This window comes from Numenius arquata, chromosome 13 (assembly GCF_964106895.1).
Source record: "Numenius arquata chromosome 13, bNumArq3.hap1.1, whole genome shotgun sequence".
Lineage (NCBI taxonomy): Eukaryota > Metazoa > Chordata > Aves > Charadriiformes > Scolopacidae > Numenius > Numenius arquata.
Window position 1 is genome coordinate 10987581 of NC_133588.1, and position 27100 is coordinate 11014680.

General features: G+C 53.2%; 1 protein-coding gene across 1 annotated transcript in view; it reads left to right on the forward strand.

Moving 5' to 3' along the window:
- The window catches only part of ANKRD11 (ankyrin repeat domain containing 11), a 160749-nt gene that overhangs the window by 111105 nt on the left and 22544 nt on the right, over positions 1-27100 (forward strand). The window contains exons 4-5 of the mRNA XM_074158206.1: positions 8933-9077; positions 17686-17824. Coding sequence (XP_074014307.1) covers positions 8991-9077; positions 17686-17824 — 226 coding nt within the window. The 5' untranslated portion in view covers positions 8933-8990. The remainder of the gene's footprint in view (positions 1-8932; positions 9078-17685; positions 17825-27100) is intronic.

A 27100-nucleotide genomic window follows, 5' to 3' on the forward strand; every position in this document is an offset into this window, starting at 1 on the left:
TGCGTGCTTGTCTGTGCATGTGTGTGCATGTACATAAGTATATACAGAAATATACACCAGGAATATGTAGTACTTAATTAAAGCAGCCCAGATTCACAGGGCCGGGTCTGAGTTCGCTGGTAGAACCTCTCTGCTGCTCCCCAGCCCAGCTGCGTCACGTCAGTGCGGACACCGAGTTCCCGAGGCGAACAAGGCACAAAGTTATTGGGGATTTAGCCATGTAACGGAGATGCCTGTGCTAATTTAGATGGCCGGAAATAAGCTCAAATGCATTCGACTTTCTCTTGCCTTCCTGAGCCTTCCCTCTCCGCAGCTAAAGCAGCAGATGGGGCTTGCGGGAGCCGACGTGAGCTTTCTGTAGGGATGGTGTTCGCCCCGCAACCTCCCCTTGGGACGAGTCACCGGTGCCAGGAATGGGAAGATGGGAAGATGGAAAGCGCGCAGGTGGGGAGCGTGGAGAAGCCTCAGCCCAGCCGAGGATGGGGCCGAGCGTGCCAGCAGACCCTGCCAGCCTCTCTCGCCGGGGTCCCCGGGCTGCCGCCGGGACGGTGGGGCGGGTGACGCAGCTCGCTGCCAGGGCACCGTCACTCGCTGCTGCTTCATCTGTTGCCCTTTCCTTCACTGAGATTTAGTCGGCATCAAATCAAGGACGGCAACGGTCAGGAATCGTCTGTGCTGACATGTTTCTCCGTCTTGAAAATCGGGCCCAGCTCGTTTTTGGGGCTTGGCTGATGTTCACGAAGCCCTTGAGCTGCGTTTCAGCAGAGCAAACCGCAGCGAGCCACAGCCGTAGCTCCCTGCTGGGCACAGGGGGGGCAGAGCCTGGCTCCCCACACCATCCTGGGAACGGAGCGGATTGTGCAGATTTGTGGTGTTCAGGTGGATAGCAAACTTTCCATGAGCCAGCAATGTGCCCTTGTTGCCAAGAGGGCCAATGGGATCCTGGGCTGCGTAGGGAAGAGCGTGGCCAGTAGGTCGAGGGAGGTCATTCTCCCCCTCTACTCTGCACTGGTGAGGCCACAACTGGAATACTGCGTCCAGTTCTGGGCTCCCCAGTTCCAGAGAGACAGGGAACTACTGGAGAGAGTCCAGCGTAGGGCAACTAAGATGACTAAGGGATTGGAGCCATCTCCCTTATGAGGAAAGGCTCAAAGATCTGGGGCTCTTTAGCCTGGAGAAGAGAAGGCTGAGGGGAGATCTTATCTATGTTTACAAGTGCCTAAAGAGTGGGCTGAAGGATGATGGAGCCGGACTCTTTTCAGTGGTTCCCAGTGATAGGATGAGGGGCAACGGACACAAGCTGGAACATAGGAAGTTCCATTTAAATATGAGGAGAAACTTCTTTACGGTGAGGGTGCCAGAGCCCTGGAACAGGCTGCCCAGGGAGGTCGTGGAGTCCCCTTCTCTGGAGATTTTCAAGACCCACCTGGATGCAGTCCTGAGTAATGTGCTCTGCGCAATCCTGCTTCAGCGGGGGAGTTGGACTAGATGATCTCTAGAGGTCCCTTCCAACTCTGACAATTCCGTGATTCCGTGATTTTGCCAGAATAAAGCAGCCCCAGTGAATCCCCATCTTCCCCACTGGTGGGACCTCCAGGACAGGCTCTGAGCACGTTGGATGAACCGTGTGTGCCGTGGAGTCTCGCCCCCCTGGGTGCGGGGAAAGGCTTTGCACTCCTCATACCTCTCAGCACATGCATTTCTTTCCTGTTTTCTGTGTGCAGGGTAGTTGGGGCTGCACTTCTTCCTCTTAAGTGCGTGTGACATGCAATACCCTGTGCAGTCTGCTTAAAGTTAGCGTTGCCCATCACTCTGCAGTTGCACAGCACGGCTTTGTGTCAGTCCCGGGGATGTACTTAATTAGGGAAATATTTTCCCTCCCATATGCAGCAGCAGTGGGAATATCCGAGCGGAGTTAGTTCATCCCTGTTTTAAGGAGGTTGACGTGCGAGAAGTCGGGTGGATGATCGTGTTGGCAGACGTAGCTACAGCTCTTCCCTGGTTGAAGCCTGCCGGGTTTCTGTGCGAAGCAGAGAGGAGATGTGCGAAGCGCGGAGTCCTCCCTCTCTGGCAGGTTTTGGTCTGAGCTGGCGATCCGGAGCCATCCTGCAATTCCACCGGGAGGGCAACGGTGTCGTAATCGGCTCTTCCATCCTGACTAACCGTGGTGCGGCAGGGCCCTGCGCTGCTCCGGCCGGCTGCTCCAAGGGTTTCCTCATCGCAGCTGATCCCGCTCCCAGACCGCAGCTCGGAGAACCGACTGAAACAACAGTTTTGTAACCTTGGCCAGAAACCAGATAATCAGCGGCGTCCAGAAATGTAGCAATATCAAGAGGCAGCTGCATATAGATAATTGAGGGAAGGGTTTGTGGGAAAAACTGCTCCCGGAGAAACCACACAGGCAGAGTGGTTGTTCGTGGTTTCAGGGTACTGTCAGGGCTCGCTTTTATTTCGGCCTTCATGTATCCCAGGAATGGTCCCAGCTGGAGTATTCTGAATCACAGGGTAGTTGGGCAGAAATTGCCCAATATAATCTCGTTGAATAGTAGCACTTCGTGTAGTAGAAATACTTAAAGAGTTGTCGTCAGAATTTGAGGCCATTGCCCGGTCTTCAGATGCTGGGGCAGGAAACGGCACTCGCAGGTTACACGCGTGGGGGCTGCGGTTTAAACGTGACCCATCAGCAGGGATGGCTTCCTCTAGCGAGACATGGCCGGAGAACCCTTGAGGAGTTGGACTTTGATGGTGCCCGGCGAGGTCTTGAGCATCACCTTGACTGTGGTCCTTGACATGAGTGCGTGTCCACGTGCATAAAGGGCTCGTCGGGCTGAGCTTCTCCCTTGCGTTGTCTTCTGCAGGTCCTAACGAACACCGGGAAGGGGCATCTGTTTCCCAAATGAGTGCAATACTAATAGCTGCTTTAATTCATGTTACTAATTCTATTTGGCTGGCGCGTATTGGAGAAAGCAAGCGAGCCTTGCCTGAGCCCCACGCAAATACATCCAGATGGGAGTAGTTACAGGCGTATCAGGAGGTCAGGAAGCACTGTGGGTTAAGGAGAAATAAATATTTGAGAAAGGCGGAAGAAAAGGCTGTTGTTGTGAGGACCAGGCAATGATTTTGAGAACAGGAGAGGAGTAGCCATGCAAAGAGGTGAAGAAAGCTGGTTCATCTCTAAGAACTTCTGATAAGGAGCAGCATCCTCCTTGAAAAATCAAGAACAAAAAGATCCTCAGGGGAAAGAAGGACGCTGTTGAGTTGAAGGTGAGGGCATGGTGGAGCTGTGAAACTGGGGTGACCCCAGATGTGACAGCAGGCAAGTGTCTGCGTTCAGAGCAGGGAAATGCAGAGATCTCTCCATTTCCCTTGGTTTGGTAATGGCTGTAAGAATTAGCACCTCGTGCTGCACTATCTCATTAATAGCTAATCTCTGTGATTGCCTTTTGTGAGGCTGCTGAATGAAACACACCTGTGTTTGCCCCGCTGGCCTGCAGGCCTCCTGCTGCTCTCAGGCTTATGTACCCATGGTGGAAAAAGATGGACTTTACTCTTCCGGAGCCCGACTGGAGCACAAAGAACAATTGTTCCCTGTTCCCCAAGGTGCAGGTCCCGCCGCGGCACACAGGCAATTTTAGGTACTAATCCTGAGTTTTGTTGGCCTAACAGGTAAAGGAAAAGCTGGTGAAGAGCAGGTCTTAGATGTTGGGAGCGTGTCTGTGAACCAGGACTAAACAGGATGCACATGGGCAGTGCTGGGTTGGAGTGACAGTGGCTTTTTTGAACACGCGACCTGTTAGTGATACACACTGTGATTTTAGTGCTGACTCGGCAGGTCCCACCGTCCTAAACAGCTTGGAGATGGTCTGCTCTGGGGTGACAAACATCTCAGTAGAGGTATCAGCAGGGTGTTGGAGAAGGGCATGGTTCAGCATGTTGAAAGACCTGAACTTCTGTTTTATTCCCCACGCTTCCCAGTGCGAGGGGTGAGGGATCAAATTCTGGATGTGATCTGTGTGAGTTGTTATTTTAAGGCAATTTTCATAAGATTTGAGGACACTTATTTTTCTGGGACAGGGCCCTCAAAAAGGAGCCTGAGGTTTTAAAATTTTCATGTTACGATGGGACTTGTTCATATTCCAACCTTTTCAGACCAAACAAATGTGTTGGATTTGTGCAAATAACGTCTGCGCCTCTAATTACCATCCTTGCACTGGAGTTTTTTTTTTTGTAACGGGTAAGAGCCTCCAGCCAGCTTTCTTCTTATTGTCTGGCATTTAAAGAAGTCTGCACAATCTTTTTTACTCCCAAGCTGGCAGGGGATGGGCGGGCTCCAATGCGCAGATCTTGGGCATGAGCTCATTTGTTGTGGCTTCAGATAGAGATGGCAGGAGCCGGGCTGGTCTGCGCTGGGAGCTGCGGGAGGGTTGGAGGGACGGGACGGTGCCCGTGGTGCGGGGCAGAGCTCTGTACCTCCACCTCAGATGGACATCTGAAAGTGTTGGAGGAGTTCGGTGCTGTTTGCATTTTCTCATGTCACAGATAGGGATGTTGCTCGCTGTGCCCAGGGAGGGGCGTAGGGACAGTTGGGACCCAAGGGATAGGGTCTGTTGGGTTTGTGAAGGAGAAATCCCCTCTCCTGTCAGGCACGGTGCTGGTGTGGGTGCTGAGAGAGGGCTCCAGCCACGTACCTCTGTGCCCATCTCCATTTGTCTGTCGCCCTTACTGGGAGCCCAGTCCTGGCTAATGGGTGCGACTGGTCCCATGCTGCCTCCCAGCCAGCCCAGTGGGACTGAGCATGGAGCCAGCAGAGCTCTCCTCTTCTTCCTTCTGCAGCTCCAAGGGACAGATGACACCACCCCCCCTTCCCTTCCCGTCCCTTTTGGGACCATTGCCTTTTGAGGTCCTCCACAGAAATGTTTGGTCTCAGTGTGTGGCTTTGGCTTGGCATGCCCTGGGCGAAATAAAAACCATTTTCAACTGGTTCCTCGCCCCAGCAAGGGACGAGGAGAGGATGGTGGGTGGGTGTGCCCGACTGGGGCTGGCTCTACAGAGCCCTCCCGTTCCCACCGGGCTCGCTGGGCACAGCTCCTGACCCGCTCCTGGTCGTGCCCCCAACAGTCCTGGTTCTCCACCCTCCGGGAAGGTGCTCCAGGTGCTCAGGGTGCCGTGGGAGCCCTGACCCCCTAGGCAGGAGCAGGGACAGCCCTTCTCCCCACCATGCAGGGTGACCAGGCTGGCTGTCGTGTCCGCTTTTCCGGCTTTCTCCCTGCAGGCAAAGTCGCGTGTGCGATACTCCGGGAGCTGGGACCACCATGGCCTTCCCTGCCGGCACCTGGGGCCGCTGGCTGGAGCCAGCCATCCCAAACTGGCGGGAGATGCCGTGTCCAGTCTGGCTGAATCCCAGGGCAGACTCCCCCTCTCCATAGCTCTTTCCCAGAGGGAAGTCAGGGGGCTGCTGCCGGCCGGGCCGGGGGCTGGCGTGTGTGGGGATGGCGCCGTGCGCAGCCGGGGCTGGCTACCGGCCAGGGGCAAACGGCTCCTTTGTTTTCCTGGAGAAGTGCAAGGGATTATATTCTGTTGAGCTCACTCGGTCTCCCACTTCTTATTGTGAGGCAGACGTGTAATCATCTAGTTCAAGGAGCTTAGTTAATTGTTTACAAAATAGGAAGGGTGCTGATCTTCTCCTGGTAGGGAGGTGAGGTTGGGAAGGGGTGTTCGTGGAAAAGGGGGTGGCTCATCCAGCTCCCAGATTAGGAGGGATTGAAGCCAAATTGTAATTTTGCAGCCCGAGATCTGCGGCTTTGAAATGCTCTGCCGTGGCTCCCGCGAGCTGGGGGTAGCAGCTCTTCCAAACCGGGAATTCGTACCTCCCCTCTGACTCTTTATTAAACGTGCTTAAAAATGAAACGAGAAGACTGCGAGCCTTGTTGGTAATTGTTGTGCAAATGTAATACTCCCTCCAAGCTGTTAACCAGGCCAGTGCTCTGTTTACACGGCGAGGCAGCCAGCTTTCCAAGTGTAATGAGTCAGCTAGATGAACAGAAGGGGCGCAGAATTAATCTGGCATCCGTCTGGCCTTTTCTCAGTTAAACAGGTTTTCGAAGCTCCACGTGAATAGGTACCTACCCCGGTTACGAACAGCCACAAAGACATGGGGAGTGGGCAGAATTTATTTATTGTTTTTTTTTTTTTTAATTTTTTTTTTTTTTTTTTCAGAATAGATTGACAGCGTTGCAGGCTGTGAAACGGTTTTAGCGAGGCACTGGAAACGACGTGGTTTTAATTTTTGGCTGTTGGTGGCCGGGAGCGGAGCGTGCCCTGGTCCCAGCCGTGCTGGTCCCCGCGCTCGTGATTGGCGTCGGTGAAGCCGCTTGTTTTTAATATCCTTTGCAAAGCGCAAATAAATTTCCCTTGCCTGGCACGTCAGCTGAATTTTCACCTCTTAGATTTGCAGTGAATATTGAAGTGAGTCTGTTCAGGTGGCCGACTCCGTGGCCTCCTCACTGACCCAGCGCTTCTGCCGGCTCCTGCCTCCTCCCAGGCACAGGCTGTTTTCTCCTTTATCTGCACCTTAAAAAGCACCAGTAGGTGAAACCGAGGGGAAAAAATTCTTAAGCTGTAGAAATTGGTTAATGATGGCTGACAGAGTTAGGTTCCTGAGGCTGTAAATGGCTGAAGCTGCTTCTAGAGGAAGCAATTGCAGCGCCTGGCACCCCGTTGATGTGCAGCATCGAGGGGACACCTCGAGCTCCGGAGCAATGCCTTCGGTGGAGCATCACCAGCACCAGGAGAGCCACGCTGCTGTGAAACGTGACATCTGGCTAGCTGGAGAACCCCTGGCTGGGTGTGTGGGAGCGCGGAGGCCAGGGCTGCTCGCTCTTGGCTTCAAGTTTTGCGGGCTCCAGCCTCTCCCTGCCGGCGCCGAGCGTGCCCAGGGACGGCCGAGCTGCCTTTTTAAGGTGGTGTTTTCAGTCAGCCCTTGCGGTGCTTGAACTTTGGCACTTGAGCTGGGCTGCGGGCCCTTCAGATGATGAAGAGCAGAAATTTGGAGACTCTTAACAGAAGATTTTCTATTTTCTCTTTATGGACATGCTGGGTGGGCATCCTGAATTTCCTGCACTTTCCACTCTGTTTTTGCTTCCCATCTGCAGGGATGAGGAGGGCTGATGAGCCTGCTCGTGCCTTTGCCAGTTCGGGTCCTTTCCTGCTCTCACATGCAAAAGGAAAGGACTGGGGGCTCCTGTCTGGGGGTCCCAAAACTCAGCACGGCAGCTTGTCTCTGCATCAAGCAGGGGGACACGAAGTGGTCTCGTTCCCCAAAGCCTCCCTTCCTAAACACGGGTAACTGTCCTCCCGCATCCCAGGCGGAGGAGCTGGGGCAGGGGATTAGCCGAATTGGAAAGCACAGTCTCCCACCGAAAATGCCAGTGCCGGGATGTCTTAGCACTGCCTGCGTGCGGTGCTTTGGTCTGGGAATCTGTGCTGCTGCAGGGCTGGGATGGGGCCTCTGAATCACATTTTTATGAAAAAAACCAAAACCCCGCAAAGGGCCTTAAAGCCTCTGAAGCGTAAATGAAGCATTTAAATTATGAAGGGATTTCCAGGGAACTTCTAAAATACAAAGCCGATGAAGGCACCGCTCTCATGTTCCTCCAGCCTTTAACCCCTTGTCCTGCCCTGGCCACCCCAGGTGCAGGGACCCAGCACTTGGTGAGATGGTGATGGGCTCTCCTGGTGCTGCCCGGGACGGGGTGCACGGTCCACGCTGCTCCGGCCCCCGGCCCCGAGCAGGCGGGAGGGTTTGGCTCCTCTCCTCTCTCCTCTCCTCTGTTTTCTTTCTCTCTCCCCGCCCACAGAATTCCCATCTTGTGATGGAGCGCTGCATGACTTTGTTCCTGGACAATTTCCTGCAATTGTAGCTCTGCAGAAACCCGGCCGCTATTATAAGAAGTTAATGGGTGCAATGTGTAGTGTTGTCAGGTGGCAATTAGCTGGGGAAAGAGTTTTCAAATGGTGCCTGTTTATGCCGTTTCAGCGTAAGTACGACGAGACCTTTGCTGTAGGGATTGATGTGGGTCACTTCTCGGAGATATACTGTTGCACAGATGCTTTTTAGCCTCTGGTCTCGGGAGAGGAGATATTTTTGTTCACCTAAAAAGGCCTTGGCTCCAGCCGGTATTTCTGATCCCTGTTGCAGCTCGTGCTTTGCTGTATTTCAGATGTCAGTTGTCTTTTCAGCCCTGTAACCAGGCAACCCATGGCAGGAGCAGGGAGAGCTTTGTTATTCTCCAAATTGTCTTACCTAGGCCCAGGAGGCAGCGTCGGTGCCGGGGTGAGGGGCCCGTGACAAACCCCTCTGGGACCGCTGTGCCCCCTTGGCGTGTTCTGGTCTTGTCTCATCATGGCAACATGTTGAAAGAGTGTGGTTTTTTAAGTAGGTTTTGTAATTTAGCCATGTGTGTGTTGGTCCTGTGAGTGTCGGGGACTTGAGCCTGACGAACCAGGGGAGCAGGGCTGTCCCTGACCCAGACACGTTCTGGGGGTCCATCCCCATGTCCCCGCACTCTGGACAGAGCTGGAGCTGCAAGAAGCTGTATTTAGGCTTGCGGTGATGCTGTAGATAAAGAACGAGAGGGATATTCTTTGTTTGGGCATGATCCATATTAAGCTATCCCTTCCTTACACATGAAACAAGTCATGTTTGCAGCTGCAGGTCCCAGCTTGCTTCCCATGCGGAAGGTGGCAGATGCCAGCAGCGGTTTTGCCCGCTCTGGTCTGTGGTGCGCGGCATTTGGAGGTGCTCTGCCATCCCAGTGTTGCCTTTGAAGAGTTCGGTGGGGGTTTATCCCCATGGGAAGTGTCTCGCCTTTTCTCCCCCCAGTGGAAAGATCCTTTTGAGATCTCTAACTTCTCTTTTCCTCTCTCTAAACAGACGGTTGATGATGAAGCGATGGCAGCATAAATGAAGATCAAGTAAGGAAGGCAGAACGATGCCCAAGGGTGGGTGTTCTAAAACACCACAGCCAGAAGATTTCTCTCTCAGCAACGACATGGTGGAGAAACAAACGGGGAAAAAGGTAGCGTGTTTGGTTCACTTGCCTTCCTTTAGGGATGCAGCCCCTTGTGCCTGATGTCTTCAAGCCGTGGCGGTATTGCATGTGGCAGGAGGTTGCCGTGGGCTGTTGTCACCGCAATCAAATCGGTGTATTGGTGCTCTGCCAGCTGATGGGGTCCCCTTTATTTCTCGGTGGCTGCTGTACTTCCCGGGAGGTGCTGCGGCCGCATAGACCCCACTCGGCCGAGCAACGGGGGGGGTGCTTTGGAAGATTCTCTCTGTGCATTTTTTAAGTCTTTCTGCAGTAAGCTGTGGAAGGAGCAGTAATGCAGTGATCTCGCAAGTGCGTGCTGTGCGAGGGAGGAGTTTCTCCTCCTCCTCCTCCTCTGGCTGTAGGTGCCGCGTCTGTGTCAGACTCGGCTGGTCTTGCTTCACCCAGAAGTCTGGGCTCTGAGTGTGGCCTGACCAGGACTCAGCGCGTGAGCTGCTCTGCTGAAATTACTGCTTCTGGGCTTTTATTTGAAGTGCTTAGGTTTTGACTGGGCTGGAGGTGAGGTTACGGAGAAGAAATCTGAATTTAAAGATAAATAAGTTGGTGCTTCTCTCCTTCATTCCCAGATTTCTCGGTTTGCTCCAGACTTAAGCTCTGCCTTCTCTCATTCATTTTTTTTTTCATCCGTCTTGGTAGCAGTAGTTTCTAGTAAATAGCTGTGCAGAAAGCTGTGTACAAATGTTACGTTTAAATAAAAATGAAAAGCTACATCTACTGTATTCTGCTATGGAAACAAATACCACCCATTTTCCTTTCACCTCCTTGCTCCGGTTTCTCAGCATTCCCCCGGGAGATCCTGTTGGGTGCCAGGAGCCAAAGCTGAGCTTTGGGAGTACCGGCGATTCCGTGCCTCTTGCTCTGTCACTTGCCCTGCCATCCCGCCTGTGTGGATGATAGTAACTCCTCTTATGATTGAGGTTGTGTTATTGACAAAATGAGGACAGTTACAAATAACCAGTGGGAAAATTCCAAGCAGAAATTTGGTTATTGAGCGCGCTGGTGGCTTCTGCCCTGTTCCCCCTTCTGTGTTCTTTCTCTCCTTTCTGTGTCCCCCCAACTTTTTCAGGAGCCGCGCCAAGAGCCGGGAGCATCGCTCCTGCACGGGCGCTTTGCTGGGGCTTCCAGGAGGGGGGACAAAAACGGGGAGCGGGGGTGTCGGAGGTAAAGCAGCTGCCCTGTTGCGCCGGGAAGATGCCAGCATTTACCCTGGCAAACGAGGCCGAGCCCGGCAGCGCAGGGTATGTAAATACGGGGTTTTGTCTGCGCTGTGTAAGAAGCTTAATGTTGGCGCAGGTGCGTCGGGAGGGAGAGGATCAGTTATAATGTGAATCAGCTCCCATCTTATTTCATCCACTCGCGCCAGCTTAAAGGCTGCCTGTTATTTACAGAGCAGGTTTGTTGAGCGGCGCTGGGGACGCCGGGAACCGGAGTTATCTCCCGCTGGCTAAATAACTAGGACACAAATAATTTTATGCTTCCCATTCAGAGGCGTCAGGGCAGACCTGCGGAGAGTGGTATTGAGTAAGGATGGGGAAGAGCCGTTCTGCTCGCTTCATTCTGCTCTTCTCAATGGAGAAAAAACTTGCAGGCTCTTGTACTCCGGGGACCGAGCTGAGATCCAGCCTAAGCGGCCGAAGGACATGGTGCAGCGAATCGCCCTGTTCCTAGTTAACTCTGGAGCGTGAGCTGGAGCAGTGACTCAGGGTAAAAGCACTCGGTCGTTAGACCTCCTCCTTCCAGACGCTGTTGTACCTGCCTGTCAAGCAAGCGGCTGCTTTTAATTTATCTTGCCTTTGTCAACACTTTCAAAGGCCCTAGGCTGTGGCTTGGCAGAGGCTGGCGGAGACTGGCTGGGGAGGGCAGAGAGCGGCTGCGGCAGAGGGACCCGCACTGCCGGGGCTGCCGGCGATGCTGCACAGGGCGAGGGGGTGGCAGAGCAATAGCTGAGTTGCCACTTAAGTGTCTGTCTCTCAATGTGACCTTAATATCGACAGTTGTTTTAACGTTAGCTTCATATGTTTGGGCTCTGAAGGCGAGTAAGGGTGCAGGATGCTCGGTGGTCCTGGGGTTGTGGTGGGCTGAGAGTCGCAGGAAACGTGTGAGTTCTGCGCTTGAAGATGTTACAGCCGGGCTCTCCAGGAGGCTGCCCTCTCTGCAGAGGGCTCCTGCTTTGTGGGAAAGGATGTGAGCTGCTGCCTTTCAGTTGCAGAGCTAATTATAAGAGGGAACTCCTTGCTCTCCGCTCCGTGCCCTTCCAGGGGAAGGACCTGTTAACCAGCGCGACATCGCTTGCGCTGGCGCAGCCACGAGAATTGGTTTAAAGGCCGTGTCCCTGTTGCCCTCCGTGGCCGACAGCATGAGATGCTTCATCTGCGTCGCTGGAGGAGCCGTTTCTCGAGGGGTTGGCGGAGGCGGCCGGGCGGCCGGTGGGGCCCTGCCAGCCTTATATGGCTGCGCACAGCCTGCCCGGGGCGGGCGCTCCTGGCCCCGCAGGCTCCTTCTGCTTGAGTTCAGTCTGAAGGGTTTTGTAAAAATATGCACACCATATATGAATAATTCTCCTTTCTGGTGCAGATCCACAGATCCCCATACCAGAAGCAGATTACTCATGACTTTAGGCTGAGCAGAACACCGCAGCAAGAGTTATATCGGCTGTCGAAACCATTTCCTGATGTGCCTGGGACCGCTCGCTGCGTGGTTACACCGTGTGCTCAGAGGCTGCGGCAGAGGATTTGTCTCTTTATGGGCAGATGCTCCCACTTGCATAGTGGGAACAGTGGTTGAACACGGAGCAGAGCAGCGCTTGACCCCTGGTTTTCGCTTGTAGGAGGTAGCAGAGGTTAACTGAGCAAACCGGGCAGAGACAATGTTAGGAAAACTGCTGAAAGTGCTGCCTTCTCACCCCCACCCTTTCCCAGGTGATGGGGGAGCAATTCCTCAGTGAGGGAGCCTTGCTGGGGGAGCACGGGACCTTGCTGATCCAGGCTGGATCAAACTCAGTTGGCCTCCACAGGGGAGAAGGGGGGAAACTACTCCACTTTGTATCCGTAATAATTTCAGTAGCTTGAATACGTTTTGCTCCTATTTCATTATTTCTCTTGCCCTTCAAAAAAGTGTTTGCTTTTTCTCCTTGCTATTCTCCCAATTCCAGAAAAGGGAACGGAGTCCTCATTTCTCAATTCTTCTTGAAGCTTCTTGGACTGTTAGGGCTTTCCTGCGCCATTCGAACGAGTGCTGGGCTGTGCATCCAGCACAGGGCCACCCGTCGGGACATGGAACGTGCAGAAGGGTAACTTAAATACTGAGGAGCCAACTTTTCAGGGAGGAGAAGCAGCCCATAGTCATTGCAGGGTAGTATTTCTTATAAACCTCCATGAAGGCCCGAGGCACACAGGAAAGGGACTTCAGTTCCAGTTGTCTCCATAACATTTTGTTGCAATGTTGACTGCGACCCAAATTCAGACTTTTTGAAACTTTGCACGCGTGTGTATGTGTCGCACTTGGTTTTGGAAAGGCCACAAGGGACCTACATTTTGGGGATACTGGTGTTCCGTTTCCACCACGTCCGCTGTGCTCTGTAAAATTCTGTCCATCCCCTTTTGTAACTCGGTGTGAACCCTTCCCCTGCCCCTTCTCTTCCCCCCACGCCCCCGGCACAGACCTATTCAGGAAACGACAAGGCTGTTGTTCAGCGCAGGGAAACCCCCGCTCTCGCACCAGTTGCTTTTCGCGTGGGCTGTTTTGCCCACGGCAGGAGCTTGGTGTGCCAGCTTGGCGTGGGGCATCGCCCAGGGGCACGGGTCTCGGAGAAATCCTTCTGGGCTTCTCTCCTCCCAGGCTACCAGCCCCGGTTCTGTGAGTCACTGCTTATTTTTCACCAGCATTGCAACCTGAAATGCTTTCAACTCATTTTGGGAGAACAAAGGGCTTTGGGGATTTCCGTGGCTGGCAATGCGAACCTTTGCATCAGCGGCTGGGACCTGAGTCAGGCTCCGGCGCGGCTCTCGGCGTGGGGGTGCCAGCACCGACAGCACGGCCCCCCTGCGCCCGGCTCCAGCACGGAGGGGAGAGCGGCTGCAGGTGCACGGCCCATCCTGTGAAGCAAGCTCAGCTTCTCTGCTGGAAATACACGTTTCCGTGCGTGGCTTTGTATGTGGCTCTACCTCGCAGAACTTTGCATCTTAAAGAACTGCGTGTTTGGTTTTGCTCTCGAGAACCTACATTAAGTTGGCCTCGCTGGAGTTCTGCGTCAGGGTGAAAAGGGGCTTTTATTTTAATGTGTCATTAATGACCTGAGCAGATTGATATCAGGGTCCCTTGCTGATTAGAGGTCTTTGTCGTAAGGAGAAGTCAGCACAGACGCAGTGAAGCATTTCCAGTCCATACGCTGCACGCGTGGCTTGTATCGACGTGGCATCTCGTGTTGGGGAGCTTCTGGGGAGCAGCTTCTGATCGGTTTGTGCTCCAAACCCTGGTGCTCCGAATACCAGCTTGTGATGCATCTTTTAACCATAGTGAGTGTAAATCATGGTGGGTTCAGTTATTCATATAGTAAATCTCACTAATAATGTGACGGTAGGGGATTTTTCCTGAAGTCACGGTCTGCTGTCTGCCCTTTGCCAAAGCAGCTTTCTTTAACACCTACAAAGGGGAACTTGTTTCTGTTGCTGAGCCCTCGACAGTAGCCCCATTCCCCAAACTCCCTCTCTTTCCCTTTGCAAGAGCTGTTCCCCGGCCTTGAGAGCCCCAAGTCAGCCTTACACACAGATGTTCGTACAAGTTTCTCTGCAATGTTGATTAATTTAAACTTGTTCCTTTTTGTGAAACCTGTTTCAGAGGAGTCTGAGCTTACTTTAAACAGGAGAAGACCTAAAAATGAAAACAGCTTTTACTCAAGAAAAGGACGACATTCTTCATTACGAAATGAGACATAATGAGGGGAGGGAAGTAAAGCTTAAAATAAGAAAATGCAAACGCACGTTACTTTCAGGAATATGACTTTCCAAGATGCCTTGATTTCTCTGCGGTGGTTTCCCCGCCAACTGCTGCAGGCGCCCTCAGCAGGTCGCTGCTTTCCAGGGGGGAGCAAAGTTTGGATCTTCTTTGCTCCAATTAGTATAAAAGGTTATTGTCGTGCTACTGTACAAATTAATCTTCAAAGCAGTGCTGGGACTGCCGCCACTTCCTTGGTTCCTTGGTATTTAATTTTGCTGAACTTACTGGATTAGCAGCTCTGAGCGTTAGGGCAAATGCAAACCAAGCGCTGCCCGAGCGTGCCCGACGCTGGGATTCACACAGCCATTTCCATTTCCATGCTGGGCTCCCCGTCTTGTCTGGGAAGAGTTTTTGCCCGGTTCCTCTCTTTGTCGTTCCTCCAACACGGAGCTTTTATCAACATCCCAATAACTTCCTAGAATAAGTTGCGTTTTTACCTGTCCTGCATTTTTTCTTATTCCTGAATGTGCAGAGATTCCCGAATGGCATTGATACAGCAGACGACTGACCTGGCTTGCAGGTTCAGCCTTTTGCACCACAGCAGCAAAGTCCAAAGATTAAGGGAATTTTAGAGAAGGTATGTTTTAAAAAAGCTGTCGCCAATCGTCATTTGCTTTTAAGTGGGGTGCAAGAGCAGCGGCGCTGCCAGCCGATGCCTGGAGCCGGGTCGCCTGCGAGGCAGAGTGCTCTTCGGGCAGCGGAGGACATGACGGGTTTGCTCCAGCTGAAATCTATTTTAAGGTAACAAACAATGAAAAATTCATATTTTTTGTGTTGAGCACAATTGACCTCTTGTTGGAGCTCTCAACGTGAAACTGGTGTCTGAAATTGGTGTCTGGAAGAAATGCTGGGAGCATAGGAAATCCCACCGCGGGGTGCCGGGGTCTCAGCCACATCCTGACCTACCGCTGCGAGAGCAGGCAAAGAGTGTCCTCGTACTGAAATACCAGGTGGAATCGTCTGCTCAAAGGGTCTGGGTGAGGAAACTGCAGTACAGACACCGAGCACGACGGCTGATGCAGGGAAGCGTCATTTTCGAAGCATCAGCTATGAGTGATCCACCTCAGAATCTTCTAGAAGTACCTCTCTTACCGAGGAGGAGTGCCAGCAGTCGGTGCTGGGCGTGAGAGCTGCAAATGCACTTTCAGAGCAGGAAGAGGTGCTGGCTTTCACTGGCACTTTGTGCCCGATCCCGTGGCTCCCTGGTGGTGGAGCAGCTCAGATGCCATGTGTGCAGGTGTGCCCATAGGTGTGGGCAGCAGAGGAAGACACATGCCCATGGTCGTCTCTGGTTTTATTCTCTTGTCCCAGGCTCTGACTTTTAAGAGTAAAAATTGTTGGGCTGTTTGTTGTCTTGCAGAGCAGTTGAAGTTTTTGAGGGGAACTCTGGGGCCACGTCTCTGCAGTGGTTACAGCCAGGGGAGATGGTGTTCACCCGGCATGGACACGGCCTCTCGGATACTCAACCCTGACGCAGGGTTAGTGGGGTTTGGGTGTAGCGTGGCTGTTTGAGCTTGTGTTAAACTGGGGAGGGAAAGGATGGACCAACTTGCCTGCTTGGAAGAAGGCACTCCTGGGGGACAATCAGTGGTCCCTGCCACTACTTACACCTCTGAGCTGGGCAGACCAGCAGCTGGCAGTAGAAGTGGCACCATTTGTTATGGCGAACTATTTTTACTCGCGTCAGAAACAATGAGACAAATGCATTTAAGTCCGGAGTGTTTAAACGAAACGCTGGAGTGTTTATTTTGGCTGTGGTGACTTTGTCCCATCGCTGCGCTGGCTCCCGTGCCAAGGAGGGGCTCTCTCGAGCAGGGCTGCCCTTCTTCAGCCTCCAAACGTGAGGTCCTGCGCCCCCACGGCTGAACGTGCCTTGGCTCTCCCTCTGACCCACAACAGCCACTCTCAGATCGCTCGGTTTAACTCGCTTTACCAAAAAAAAGAGGATTCCCCAACCCATTTTTCCAGTCCCCACTGGAGCGCGGGTGACAGGGGCCGAATATCGGGCGCGCAGCCGCGGGGCTGTCCCGCTGCCCGTCGCGAAGGGGACGTGCGAGCAGAACCCTTTGGTCCGAGTGAACGGTTTCTCTTTAATCTGCGGGTGAAGTTCTGGTTGCCAGACAGCAACCGGGGAAGAGGAAGGAGCAGTGTACACAGTGACGGCGCGGTCTTGTGACTGCTGGCACAGGGGCCACCTGCCCGGGTGCTGAGTCTGAGGCATGACTGGGCTTCTCTAAACAAGGGAATTTCTGTTAGATTTGCTTCTCTTGAGTTTCCAGGGATGGTCTTGCATGATTTAATGTACGGAGGTTCTTTTATTTAATAAATCTAACTTTAAAGCAAAGGGTCTAGGTTTTGCTGGGTTATCAGGAAGCTGTCACAAAGCCGCTCGCTCTGGCCTTCTTTTCAGAGCAGGGGCACAGTGTTCAATCCAGAAGTGCTTGCTTAAAATAATACTGTTTCTCATATAGAAAAAAACACAAGTGCATGACTTCAGCCTGTATATATTCTCAGCACGCTGAACTCCTGAAGTTTGAGTTACGTACCAGCTCTCACTGTTCATGGGAAATATCTTGCCCGTCTCAATACTTGGTAACTTTATCTTGCTCGGGATGTTTCTTCAAAATTTCTTCCTGTTGCTCGTACGGACCAGTCCCCAGCATCGCCTGCTTCACCTCCCTGCTCGTTAATATCCAAACCAGCCCGAATAAACGAGACCAGTACAAAGCGGGCGTAGGTCTGCCTCTCTGAGAAAGCAGGGAGTGCTCAGCCAGCGTCTACATCGCTTGCCGTTGGTAGGTTTGTTGTTAAGGTGGCCTCTCCTCTTAAAATCCCAGTAGAAACCAGCATGGGAAAGGGGCAGCGGCGATGGGCAGAGCTGGCAGCAGGTTGAGCCTGCCTGCCCTGGGATGGAGAGTGTCTCCTATGGAACACGGGCAGAGCTGTACTGGCCTTTCTGGTGGAAATCGTTAGGCTGACTGTACAACACAACCCTTCTAAGTGCATTTGGCTGCGGTGCTGATCCTGTAAACGGTCAGCAATGTTAGCAGGCTTATCGGCTGCCAGAATATTCTCCAGAATAGCATGTTATCACGTAAGCTCAAACAGTAATGCTCTATGCTTGTGCTAGAAATACCGCAGACCCCAAGGAGAAGCCCTCAGCTCTCCATGTTGAACAAAGGGCTTTAGCACCATTTTTTGTGTGTCCCCTGGACATGCTGGGCACGCTCCCTTACGTCCCACTTCTGCCTGGGATTGGGAAATCCTTCCCAAATCCTTGGGTTCCCCCACCCCGGCCTGCCTTTCCCCTGTCACACACAAGGCATTTGTTGGCTCCGTTTTTCCCATGAATTGCAGGTTTGGCACCAGGCAGCAGCCTCGGTTGGCCTTGCTCTTCTCTGGTGGTGTTTCAGCTTTTTAGCTTCCTGGAGGGTCCTCTCTGCAGGATGCTAAGCCCTGAAGCTGGAAACCCACGGTAGAAAGGAGAGGACAAGTGCTGCATGAGGCTGGTGCAGGACGCTGGGGGGATAGGTGGGCACAGTCTGGGGAAGGCTCTGGTTAATCTGGTCTCTTCTCTTTCTAGGATAAAGATAAAGTTTCTCTAACCAAGACTCCAAAGTTGGACCGGAGCGATGGCGGCAAAGAGGTGAAAGAGCGAGCGACCAAACGGAAGTTGCCTTTCACTGTTGGAACAAATGGAGATCAAAAGGACTCGGATACAGGTACAGAAATGACATACTCCACCCTCAAAACGTGAGTGTTGGGGCTGGTGGAGCGCTCACAGTATCCAGTATACAGGCAATCCATACCGAAGTGTTGTATCAAATTTCCTGTATCTTTTAATTGAAGGAAGAGGCATGTGCGCAGGAAGATGACTACTGTGGTCTGCACGTGCACACCTGGAGCTGAGTGGATTAAGGCCCTTATTTATGTTCCTAGTAATATGTTTAACTGGACTGAGAGACGACTCTGTGAGGAGGCAACCCTTCCTGTGGCTGGTGGTCCATTCTCCTCTGTTGCTAACTAGTCCGGTTCATGAACTGCAGCTTAGACAAGCAGAGGAGCAGTGCTGGGCCTGCTAGTAAGAACTTGGAAAATAAGAGAATAAAGCTGAGTACTCTTTAAAAGAAAAACAACAAGCAGTAAAAAAATGAGCTTGCATGCATCTGCCTCAAGTAAACCTGATATATACGTGTATATCTATGTAAATACATATGTGTACCCCTCTAGCCATGTTTTGTTGTTTTGGGGCCTCAAACTTATAGTACTTCACTGTCTTACAACTGAACAATTATTCCCAATTGGTGTGTGCACAGGCATTGTCAAACACGTGTAAGACCATCTGGAGGTCGTACTGCGATGAGCTGGAGGTGTGACTTCAGTGATGGTGCCGTCTAGGCCTGTTTGAGTGTTTAGATTGGCTCTTTGGGACTGGTGTGGGTGGTCCTCAGGACCATAAGGGCATTAAGGTGACCTGTGTGCCCCTGTTCTTGGGACTGCCAGGGTTGCTTTGGTGGTAACAGCGCGGCTGAGCAACCCGTCCTCAGTACGCGCCTGGTCGCTGGGAAGCGTTGGTACTGCTGTGGGTATTTCAGCCTGCCTGTGTCGTGGTCAGGCAGGTGACATCTCATGGCAGAAGAGTGGCTGATACATGTGGCTCTTGCCCACCTTGGCCCCACATAGCTACAGAGACGTTGAATGGGCTGTTGGATTTGTAAGCAATTGGGAAGAGCTGTCGTAAAGCTTTGACATGGAGAAAATAATGCGATTTGGTTGCAAGGGGTTTAGCTATGGCTTTATGGGCAGATGTTTGTATAGGTCCTACCTGGGACCTTCCTTTCTAGGAAATGCGCATTTGGAAATAGTTCTGGTGAGGTAAGGATCAATAATTGTGGCAAGAGATAAAACGGACTAAAAGTTGGGAATATGCTTAAAAATGGTAAAAGAGATGTATTTGCTGTTACTCTCTGGTGAGTGTGTGAGGTGGTCTGAGGCAGGACTTTGTGTGTTAGCCTATGTGAGCTATTGGCCAGTCTCTGCTGGTCCAGAAGTTGGGAGGGCAGATTTTAAAAGGTCACGAGTGCCACCTGTGTCATGCAGCCACCACGGTGGTGGGGGCTGTTTTGCAGGTGAGGACACGTGGTGGCGTGTCCTGGGGCTGGCCCGACATTTCTGTGGATTTCTGTGTGCCAAGTGGTAATTCTCTCAGTTGCTGAGCTCCCTGTCCAGAGAGAAGGTTTCAAAACATTAAGTCATTTCTTTAAACGACAGCTCGTACTGATGGCTGTGCCCAGGGATGGTGTTGGGTTTGCATTCATGGCGTGCAGATGGGTGAGTGCATCACAGAATCATCTAGGTTGGAAGGGACCTTTAAGATCATGGAGTCCAACCATGGACCAAACACTGCCAAAACCATCACTAAACCATGTCCCTCAGCACCACATCTACCCGTCTTTTAAATACCTGTAGGGGTGGTGATTCCACCACTTCCCTGGGCATGGCCAAATGAATAAATCAGGGTTTGCAATTGTGGGAGAAAGGGTGGCCCTGGCCGTCGGGGAGCAGATGGGGTTACAGCCAGACACGGGTGGTCCTCACTCACTCTCCAACAGGCACAGATCGTGGTGCTGTAGTGTCCCACTTGAATAAATTTAGGGGTGATAGCTTTGGAGGGAGGGTGGCCAGGGCAAGTCAAAGCTGATTAGCCAGAGCCACGGCTGCTGCTTTTTGTCAAGGGTGTTTCTGCCAAATTCAATACTTGGTTGAGAATTTAAACCCAAACTTGCTTCAGGGCTGTCTGACCCTCGTGACAGCTAAAATGTCATGGTAGGGCTCCACCAGCTCGCTCTCCATGTCCCCCAGCAGCAGTTATCTGCCTCTCACAGGGCTCTGGTCTCTCTCTGGCTGTAGAGATGTTAGAAATGTTTCTGCTGGCGGCATCGAGAAGGAAACCAAATTAAAAGGAGAGCAGCAGGGTATGGAGAGCAGAGTGCTGCTGGGGGGGAGGCGGGGGCTGCTGCAGGGTGCAGAGGAGCAGCAGCGCAGCCGTGAGACACCCCGGCCTGTGGCCTTACCCCTCTGCTTTCAGCAGGCGTGTGACTCTACATCTTCGGAGACCTCTTCCTCTTCAGAGCTCGTCCTTCCTGGGGGAGTGGGTGTGCAAGCCGGGGGGGCTGAGCCGAGGGGCGGCAGCAGCCCAGCTCCCTGCCTGCAGGCAGGACAGCCGGGGGCCCGGAGGTGGTCAGTGCGCTCAAAGATGCGTTTAAAAACAAACTGGGCTTGAGAAACGCTGAAAAAGGTGTAGGCGAGTCTCTAGCAACCTATGTGGTGGAGACAGAAGAGAGGAAGTGAGTCAGCCGCTGGGGAGGAGATAGCAGCAGGGAGCTGCAGATAAACGCGCCGAGGCAGACTCAGGCTTAGCAGGAGCCTGTTTCTCTTCTCTGAGCTCTCTTACTCCAGGAACCAGATGCTTGAGATGGGAAAAGGCTTTACTGGCACCTTGCTCCCCTCTTGCACCACCCCGTTGCAACCCTGGGGCGTTTCAGGCCCTTCTGTTCCTCGGCCTGGCTCGAGGCCGGCGTTCATTTAGCAGGTAGAGGCGTGTTTGTAGGTGCTCAGAAGTTGCCCATCTCATTCGGGGATGGAGGGTTGCCCCCGAGCCCCCACGTGTAACCAACGTGGCACTCGGCTGAGGACACACCTCTGGCAGTGCGTGGCGAGCAGGCTGCCGGAGCATGGGCTTTTGTCACCAGCATAGGGGTTGCCACGCAGCCCCCGACACCTCCCCGGGCAGAAACACCGCTTACCGGCATCCCCCGAGGAGCGGGGGGAGGCTGCTTTTTCTTGTTCTGTTCCTCAGCCTTGATTTCAGCTCTTGTGAGAAGAAGGATTGCAACATGGGTGTTTTCGCCCCGCCAGTTGCAGGGTTGACCTTAGATGATTTATGTAAGGCAGTCGTGCTTCCCGGGCTGCTGTGCACAGGCTGTCGGGTTTGTTTGAGGGTAGTTGTGCTGGGGTGTTCCACACCCGCCTGGAATTCAGCTGTAAGGACGTGGGAGCTGGGAGAGCTCTCTTTTTGCCTGTACTGCGATATTTTGTCCCCTCTTTAAACGTTTAAACAATGACATGAATCCTCATCCTGATTTCGTCTTCCTTACAGCACAGTGTGTCTGCTGCATTTTTTCCCCCAAATTGCTGTGGCTCAGCTTGGACACACGTCCACTGTACGTGGTACAGGAAAGCATCTGTGATGGGTTTCCTCGCAGTGAAGCCCACCCTGGCCAGGTGTTTGGCAACAGCTGGGTGCAGGCACCATGGTTGCCTGTTGGAGCCTTCCCGTGTTTGGTTGACGTGGTGTGGGCTGTTGGTGTGCCAGCCCGTGCTGGGACAGGCGGTGAGAGCCCACGGGTGTTACTGCCTGTCTTTGCCTCCTCCGTGTGCGAATGGCACATCCCCTCGCCGGCAGGTTGTGAACGTTAACCCATGTCTCTCCCGTGTTCATACCACCGGTGCCTCCCCTCACCAGGATGGCTCTTCCAGGTGTTCCTATGGGAGGTGTGTGTTTGGGGGCAGAGGTCTGCCCCAGTCCTTCGCTAATGGAATGGGGCATCTGACCTGCTGCTCTTCCTTCAAGCCTGTTCTTACAACCCACTCCTTGAGTTGGGTTAGGAGCGAGCGCTGCTGGCAGAGTGCTGATGTGTTCAGAAAGCGAGCAAGTAAGCGATTTCTTTCTTGATCTGTTTTTATTTGCAGCAGCCTGCCTCCAGCACAGCGTGCCTGACCCTGAGCAAGCGCTCCCAGTTTCTTCCCGTACGGAGACGGGGCTCGGCGTGGGCTGCGGGAGGTGCTGCTGGCCAGCACTGTTTAAAGCCTATGGTTTGGGTACAGTAGGTTCAGTGCTAAATCTTTTAAAATTATCTCCTTCAAAATGGTTTCTAGAGCAACAATTCTGGCTCTCGGGTTCCTCAGAGTTAACTAAATAAACTATCTTTAGGAAAAAAAAAAAAATCGCGTAAAGCTGTGAGCCTCCAGACTGTGCATGTTACAGATCCAGCACTGTGGGAGCAGCATCTCTCTGCCTGAGACTTCTCCTTCCTTCTCCTTTCACTCGTGCGGCATCTCCCCACATCCACAGACGCTGCCGAGAGCCTACGTGCTGCCTGGCAGCCGCCGAACGAGTAAAGCCAGCTTTTTTTTTTTTTTTCCCAGCGATTTCAGCAGCTTGTGAGGCTTCGTGCAGCTCGTCGTCTTGTGTGCCGTGCTGAAAGGAGGTTAGGCGTTTAAAAGAAAAAAAAAGAAATATTAGAAAATTGTAATATTACGAAGCACACAGAGGAGCATCCTGCCGGGAAAAAGGGACAGTCCTGCTGGGAAGGCACCTGCGGGGAGGTGTGGGGAGAGGAGGGCAGGGGCGGCTGGCACGGGGTGCAGTGGCTGAGTCACGGTGACTCAACGGCACCGGCTCCGGTACGGGGCCGGGTGCTCCCCGCTCTCCCCCCACCCAGGCCCGTTTGTTACTGCTCCGTGTCCTGCACACCAGATCCGGTAACGCTGCTGGAAGGTCAGCTATGAAACGCGCGGTCCAGAGTGCAAAATTCAATATATCCACTAATACCACGGGCAGTATTTTAGCTGGATGTCAGGCTGTCACTCGAGTCCCTTGGCTCGAGGTGGAGCTGTGGTTTCCAGGTCTTTAGTCATCATCGGGGAGAGTTAGGACTTCAGACAAATCTCTGAGCGCTGTGAGTTAATTTTGGCCTCCGAGAGCTCTCCCTGGGAGCTGAAAAGGCCTGAGCAAGGCTGGGTCAAACCTGTGGGTCCACAGCAGTGCTGGGTGCCCCATTGCCTCCCTGGGTGCTGAAGGTCTATCTCCTCTGAGGATTCACTTGGGAGAAGTGAGGAATACGCTGGAGTTTATTTCACCTTGGCAGGGTTGCTGCTGGTTTTTTGTGCCTCCAGCCCCTTGACTTCCACTGCTGCTCCTTGGGCTTGTGTGAAATCTCAAGGACTGGTTTTCTGTAGTTTTGGTGGCAAAATCCGTGCATGTAAGAGAGATGCTCGGTTTTGTCCAGGTCATGTCCAAACCCTGTCATTGCTAAATAATACCCAGGCTTAAATAAATGTACTCTTAAAAGCAGAGGCCGTGGAGCCGTCCCATGCTCCTGCTCACTGCCATGTCCATGTAGAGCTGGCACAGCATCTGCTGCTCTTGGTCAATGAGAGCTGCAGCCGGGGTGCCCACCCCTCACCTCAGCAGCTTTAAGCCATGGCCAAACACCTCACTTAGGGGAAGTTCCCCAAACACCAGACAAATCCTGATTTTGAAGTGTTTTGTCACAGAGACTTCCGTGTCTCTGGCAGCTCTTGAGCCCAGTGCTTTGCAAACCTGAGCTCTCCTGACAGCCTCCCCGCGGAGGGGAGCAGGGGGAGGCAGGAGGGGTTCACATGCATCTGGAAGTGCTGCAGAAGGGAGTCCTCGGTGGGTTGGATGCCTTTTAAACCCGGTGGGTGGTAAGCTGAAAGCTGGAGCCCTCAGGTCCAGCAGAGATGGCGAGCTGCCTCCTTCTTCCTCCATCAGCCCGGCAGTGGCTCGTGGCTGAGCAGGAGCCCGGTTCTCCCCCGGCGGCACTGCCTCCGACCCGAGCGTCGCCACTTCCAGTCCCCAGCCGGGGTGGGAGGGATGTTTGGCGTGTGGTTGAGCAGCGTTGTGGCTTCGGGTCATGGGATTTCTCAGCATTGCTTGATATTTATGGTGGTGTTGTTGTTGCTACAGTTTTTGAGTTGAACCAAGTGTCACGGCAGGCTGTGCTGCCGTGGCGGGGCAGGCGGCGGTGGCGATGCTGATGCCGTGCACGCCAGGGACCATGGAGGTGGGGCAGAGAGAAGGAGGAGGAGGAGGCTCCTCTTCTGGAGATGGAGAGCAGCAGCTTCCCGTGCCGACAGAAATAACAACAGCATCATCTGCATCTGTTGTGGCCTCGTGGCATTTGATGGTCATCTCAGCCGGGGGGGGGGCGGGGAGAGTGGCTAGAGTCTGGATGGGGAGGAAAACTGGAAAACATGCCCTGAGAGCCCGGCAGGCCCCGCAGCTGAAATGTAAAACTCTTGAAGCTGTTTCTGTCTCTTGCTTTGAAAAAAGAAATAAAAGCGATGCCATGCTTTTAAGTCCTTGAATAATAAAGTAGGTGTAAGCTGGGAATAAGAAGTTGGTGGAACTACTTCGTGTCCCCAGCTCTCCTGCATCCCCATCCCCTTGCCCTCTCTTGCCACCCCTCCCGACTGCCCATAACGCTCTGCCAGTGTTTGGAGGGGGTGCTGGTGACCCCCCAGCCACGGACTGGCAGTGCCACAGGGCTGGGGCAATGTCCATCCATCCAGCTCCCCTCTGACTTGGAATGTCTGGCAGCTTCCTTGCCCTCAAGCCGAGGTCCCTTCCCAACCAGGCAGCAGGTTTCTGAGGTTGTGTGTTGCAGTCCCCTCAATTTATTTAGACCCCATGATTTATTTATTTAATAATACCCCTGGAGCAGCTACCGCTGAGGGTGCCCTGGGTGCCCCTGCCCCTCTGCAGAGCACCTGAGCGCCTGCCCCAGGGCTCCACCTTGGCACAGGAGGGTTTTGCTTTTTGGGGAAGAGGGGAGAGACAAAACCCCAGCCAGCCCTCCGTGCTGGTCCGTCCACACCGACCTTTCCTTGGCTTCGGAGGGCTGTCTGGGTGCCCAGGGGCTTGTAGCCGGCTGGGGAGGTGCTGTCTGCAGACCAGGGTTGGAGTGAGTACGGTCAGCAGGACCTGGCCTCAGAGCTTCAAACTTCTCCTGCTTTTCAGCCTCCTTCGTGCTAATCCCCCGAGTATGTTATGTGACGTTAATTACTAGGTTAGAAAACGCTTGATGAATCAGATGACCTAAACCATCATCTTCTCCTGGAGCCGGCTCTTGGGTTGCCTAATGCCTGCGAGTGTTTGGAGCGACATTGCATGGGAACGGGCTCGTTAGTCACAAGTTGCGAGGCTGGCGAGGGAATCCGTGAGAAGCAAATTGCTGGCTTATTAAAAAATGCATCTGCGTACGAAACTGTTATTTGTGCGCATTTTCTGTGCCTGGCTCCGGTCTGATGTGTGCAGCTGGGGGACTCTGTGCTGCATTGGGTCTTTCTTTGGTTGTATAATTTCAGTCCTTTTACTAAAATAGTCAAGAAACTGTTCTCACCTAGCAACCGGGGAGAGAGTGAATGTCAGAGCTTCTCCGTTTCTAGCTGGGCTCCATAATGCCGGTACAGTGTGGATAGACTGGCAAACACCAGCCTTCAGATCACCCTTAGAAACTCCCCGTGTGCATCAGCCATCTGGGAAGTGCTGTGCGGAAAAGCAGGTCGTTTTATGACAGGAGCTGCCATAAATCTCCCTCCTTCCCCCCGCATCACCTCCTTAACATGCAGAGTGAGAGGTTGCAGTGTGCTGTGTCTCTGTGAACCAAAAATCTATCAATGATGGCTTTTTCCTTAATACAAGAGCTTTTATCAGCGCTGTCTGCAGAGTGTCCTGCCCCCAGCTCCCAGGAGGGGAGAGCTTGGCCGGGCGGCTGCGCGGAGCCTTCCTCCCCCGTCCTCCCTCCTCCAACTCTTTCTGTTTCGTGGGAAATGAAAGGTTTGGACCCGAAGATTGGTCTCTCTTGGAATTATTCGCATTTAACATGGAGATTGTTGTTTCTGATAGAAGCCTCTTGGTTCCTTCGCAGCAGTTTGTTAGCCAGTGGCCACTCTGGTGAGAAGATGCATTTACACATTTCTGCACAACTGTGTTGTGTGTCCTACAAGTCTAGGGGAAATGCCAGTGTTTGGATCGGAGCCTATCGCACAGCATTAAACCTTTCTAACCGAATTATGCTTTAAAAAATACTGCAACCACTGGGTCAGGACCTGCAGATCCCATGTCCCCCGGGAGCCAGGATGAACGGTGAGGAGTGTGGGCTCAGTGACCTGACGTGGTTATAAATGGGGTTGTTCCCTCCCGCTGGCATCTCTCCTCCACTCCTGACTGTTGAAGCCGACGTCTCTGCCATCCTTTGAGCGTAGTAGCTGTGCAGGAGGAGACTCTGGCTCTGGACCCTCTCCATCCTTCAGATTAGGAAACAGCACACTGCTGTGCGGCAGCGGCTCAGGGTGCCTTCCCTGCTGTTCTGCCGAAGCAGACCCTGCTACAGCTTTTCCTCGGTTTCCTTTTTGGCATCTGCTTTCATTTGGCTGATGAGCCAGACATCATCTCCCATCTCTGCCCCCCAGTCCGTTTGTACTGCAATGCTCCGCAGCGCCTCCATGGGCTCCTGGTCCAAAGCGTGTCTCCTCCCTGCAATGGCCTTCAGGTGCAGCTCTCCAGCCCGAGTGCCGAGTTCCTCTGCTTTATGGTGGTTCCTGTGCAGTCGTGCCAGTCCTGTTTGCCCTTCTTGCTGTGCTCCTCGCAGCCTCACGCTCGCCTGGCTCCTGTCCTGCTCCCCTGCTGCCCTCTCTTGTTTATCTGCCCGTGCTGTGGTGCTGCTTCCCATGTCACGCCACTGCTGCCCTTAACCTGCTGCTGTCCTCCCCATGCCCCTGCAGCGATGCCACCTCGAATCCTTCCCCTCGGCACCGTCCCGTGTGCTTGTCCTTAAATTCTGGAGTGCCCACGGAGCCTTGGGATGTGGCTGCGTCGTGCTGCTGTAAACCTTTCAGCTCTTGATCAGTCTTCTTCAGCACATGTTGGTCCACGCCTGCAGATGCCCTGCGAGCATGTGTGAGCATCCACACGCCGGGGCTCCGGGCTGCCCGTGCTCAGGTTAAACCTGATTTTCCCCTACTTTGAGCTGACATGCTCCAAAACGTTTTATGCCCGACGACTCCTGCAGTAAAAATGAGTCACTCTTACGCATGCAAGGCTGTGGATGGGGAAAGCAGAGGCTTGTGCGGTCTCTCGGGGGTGCAATGCAGTCTCTATTGCTGTCTGTGCCGTTCTAATTTATTCTTAT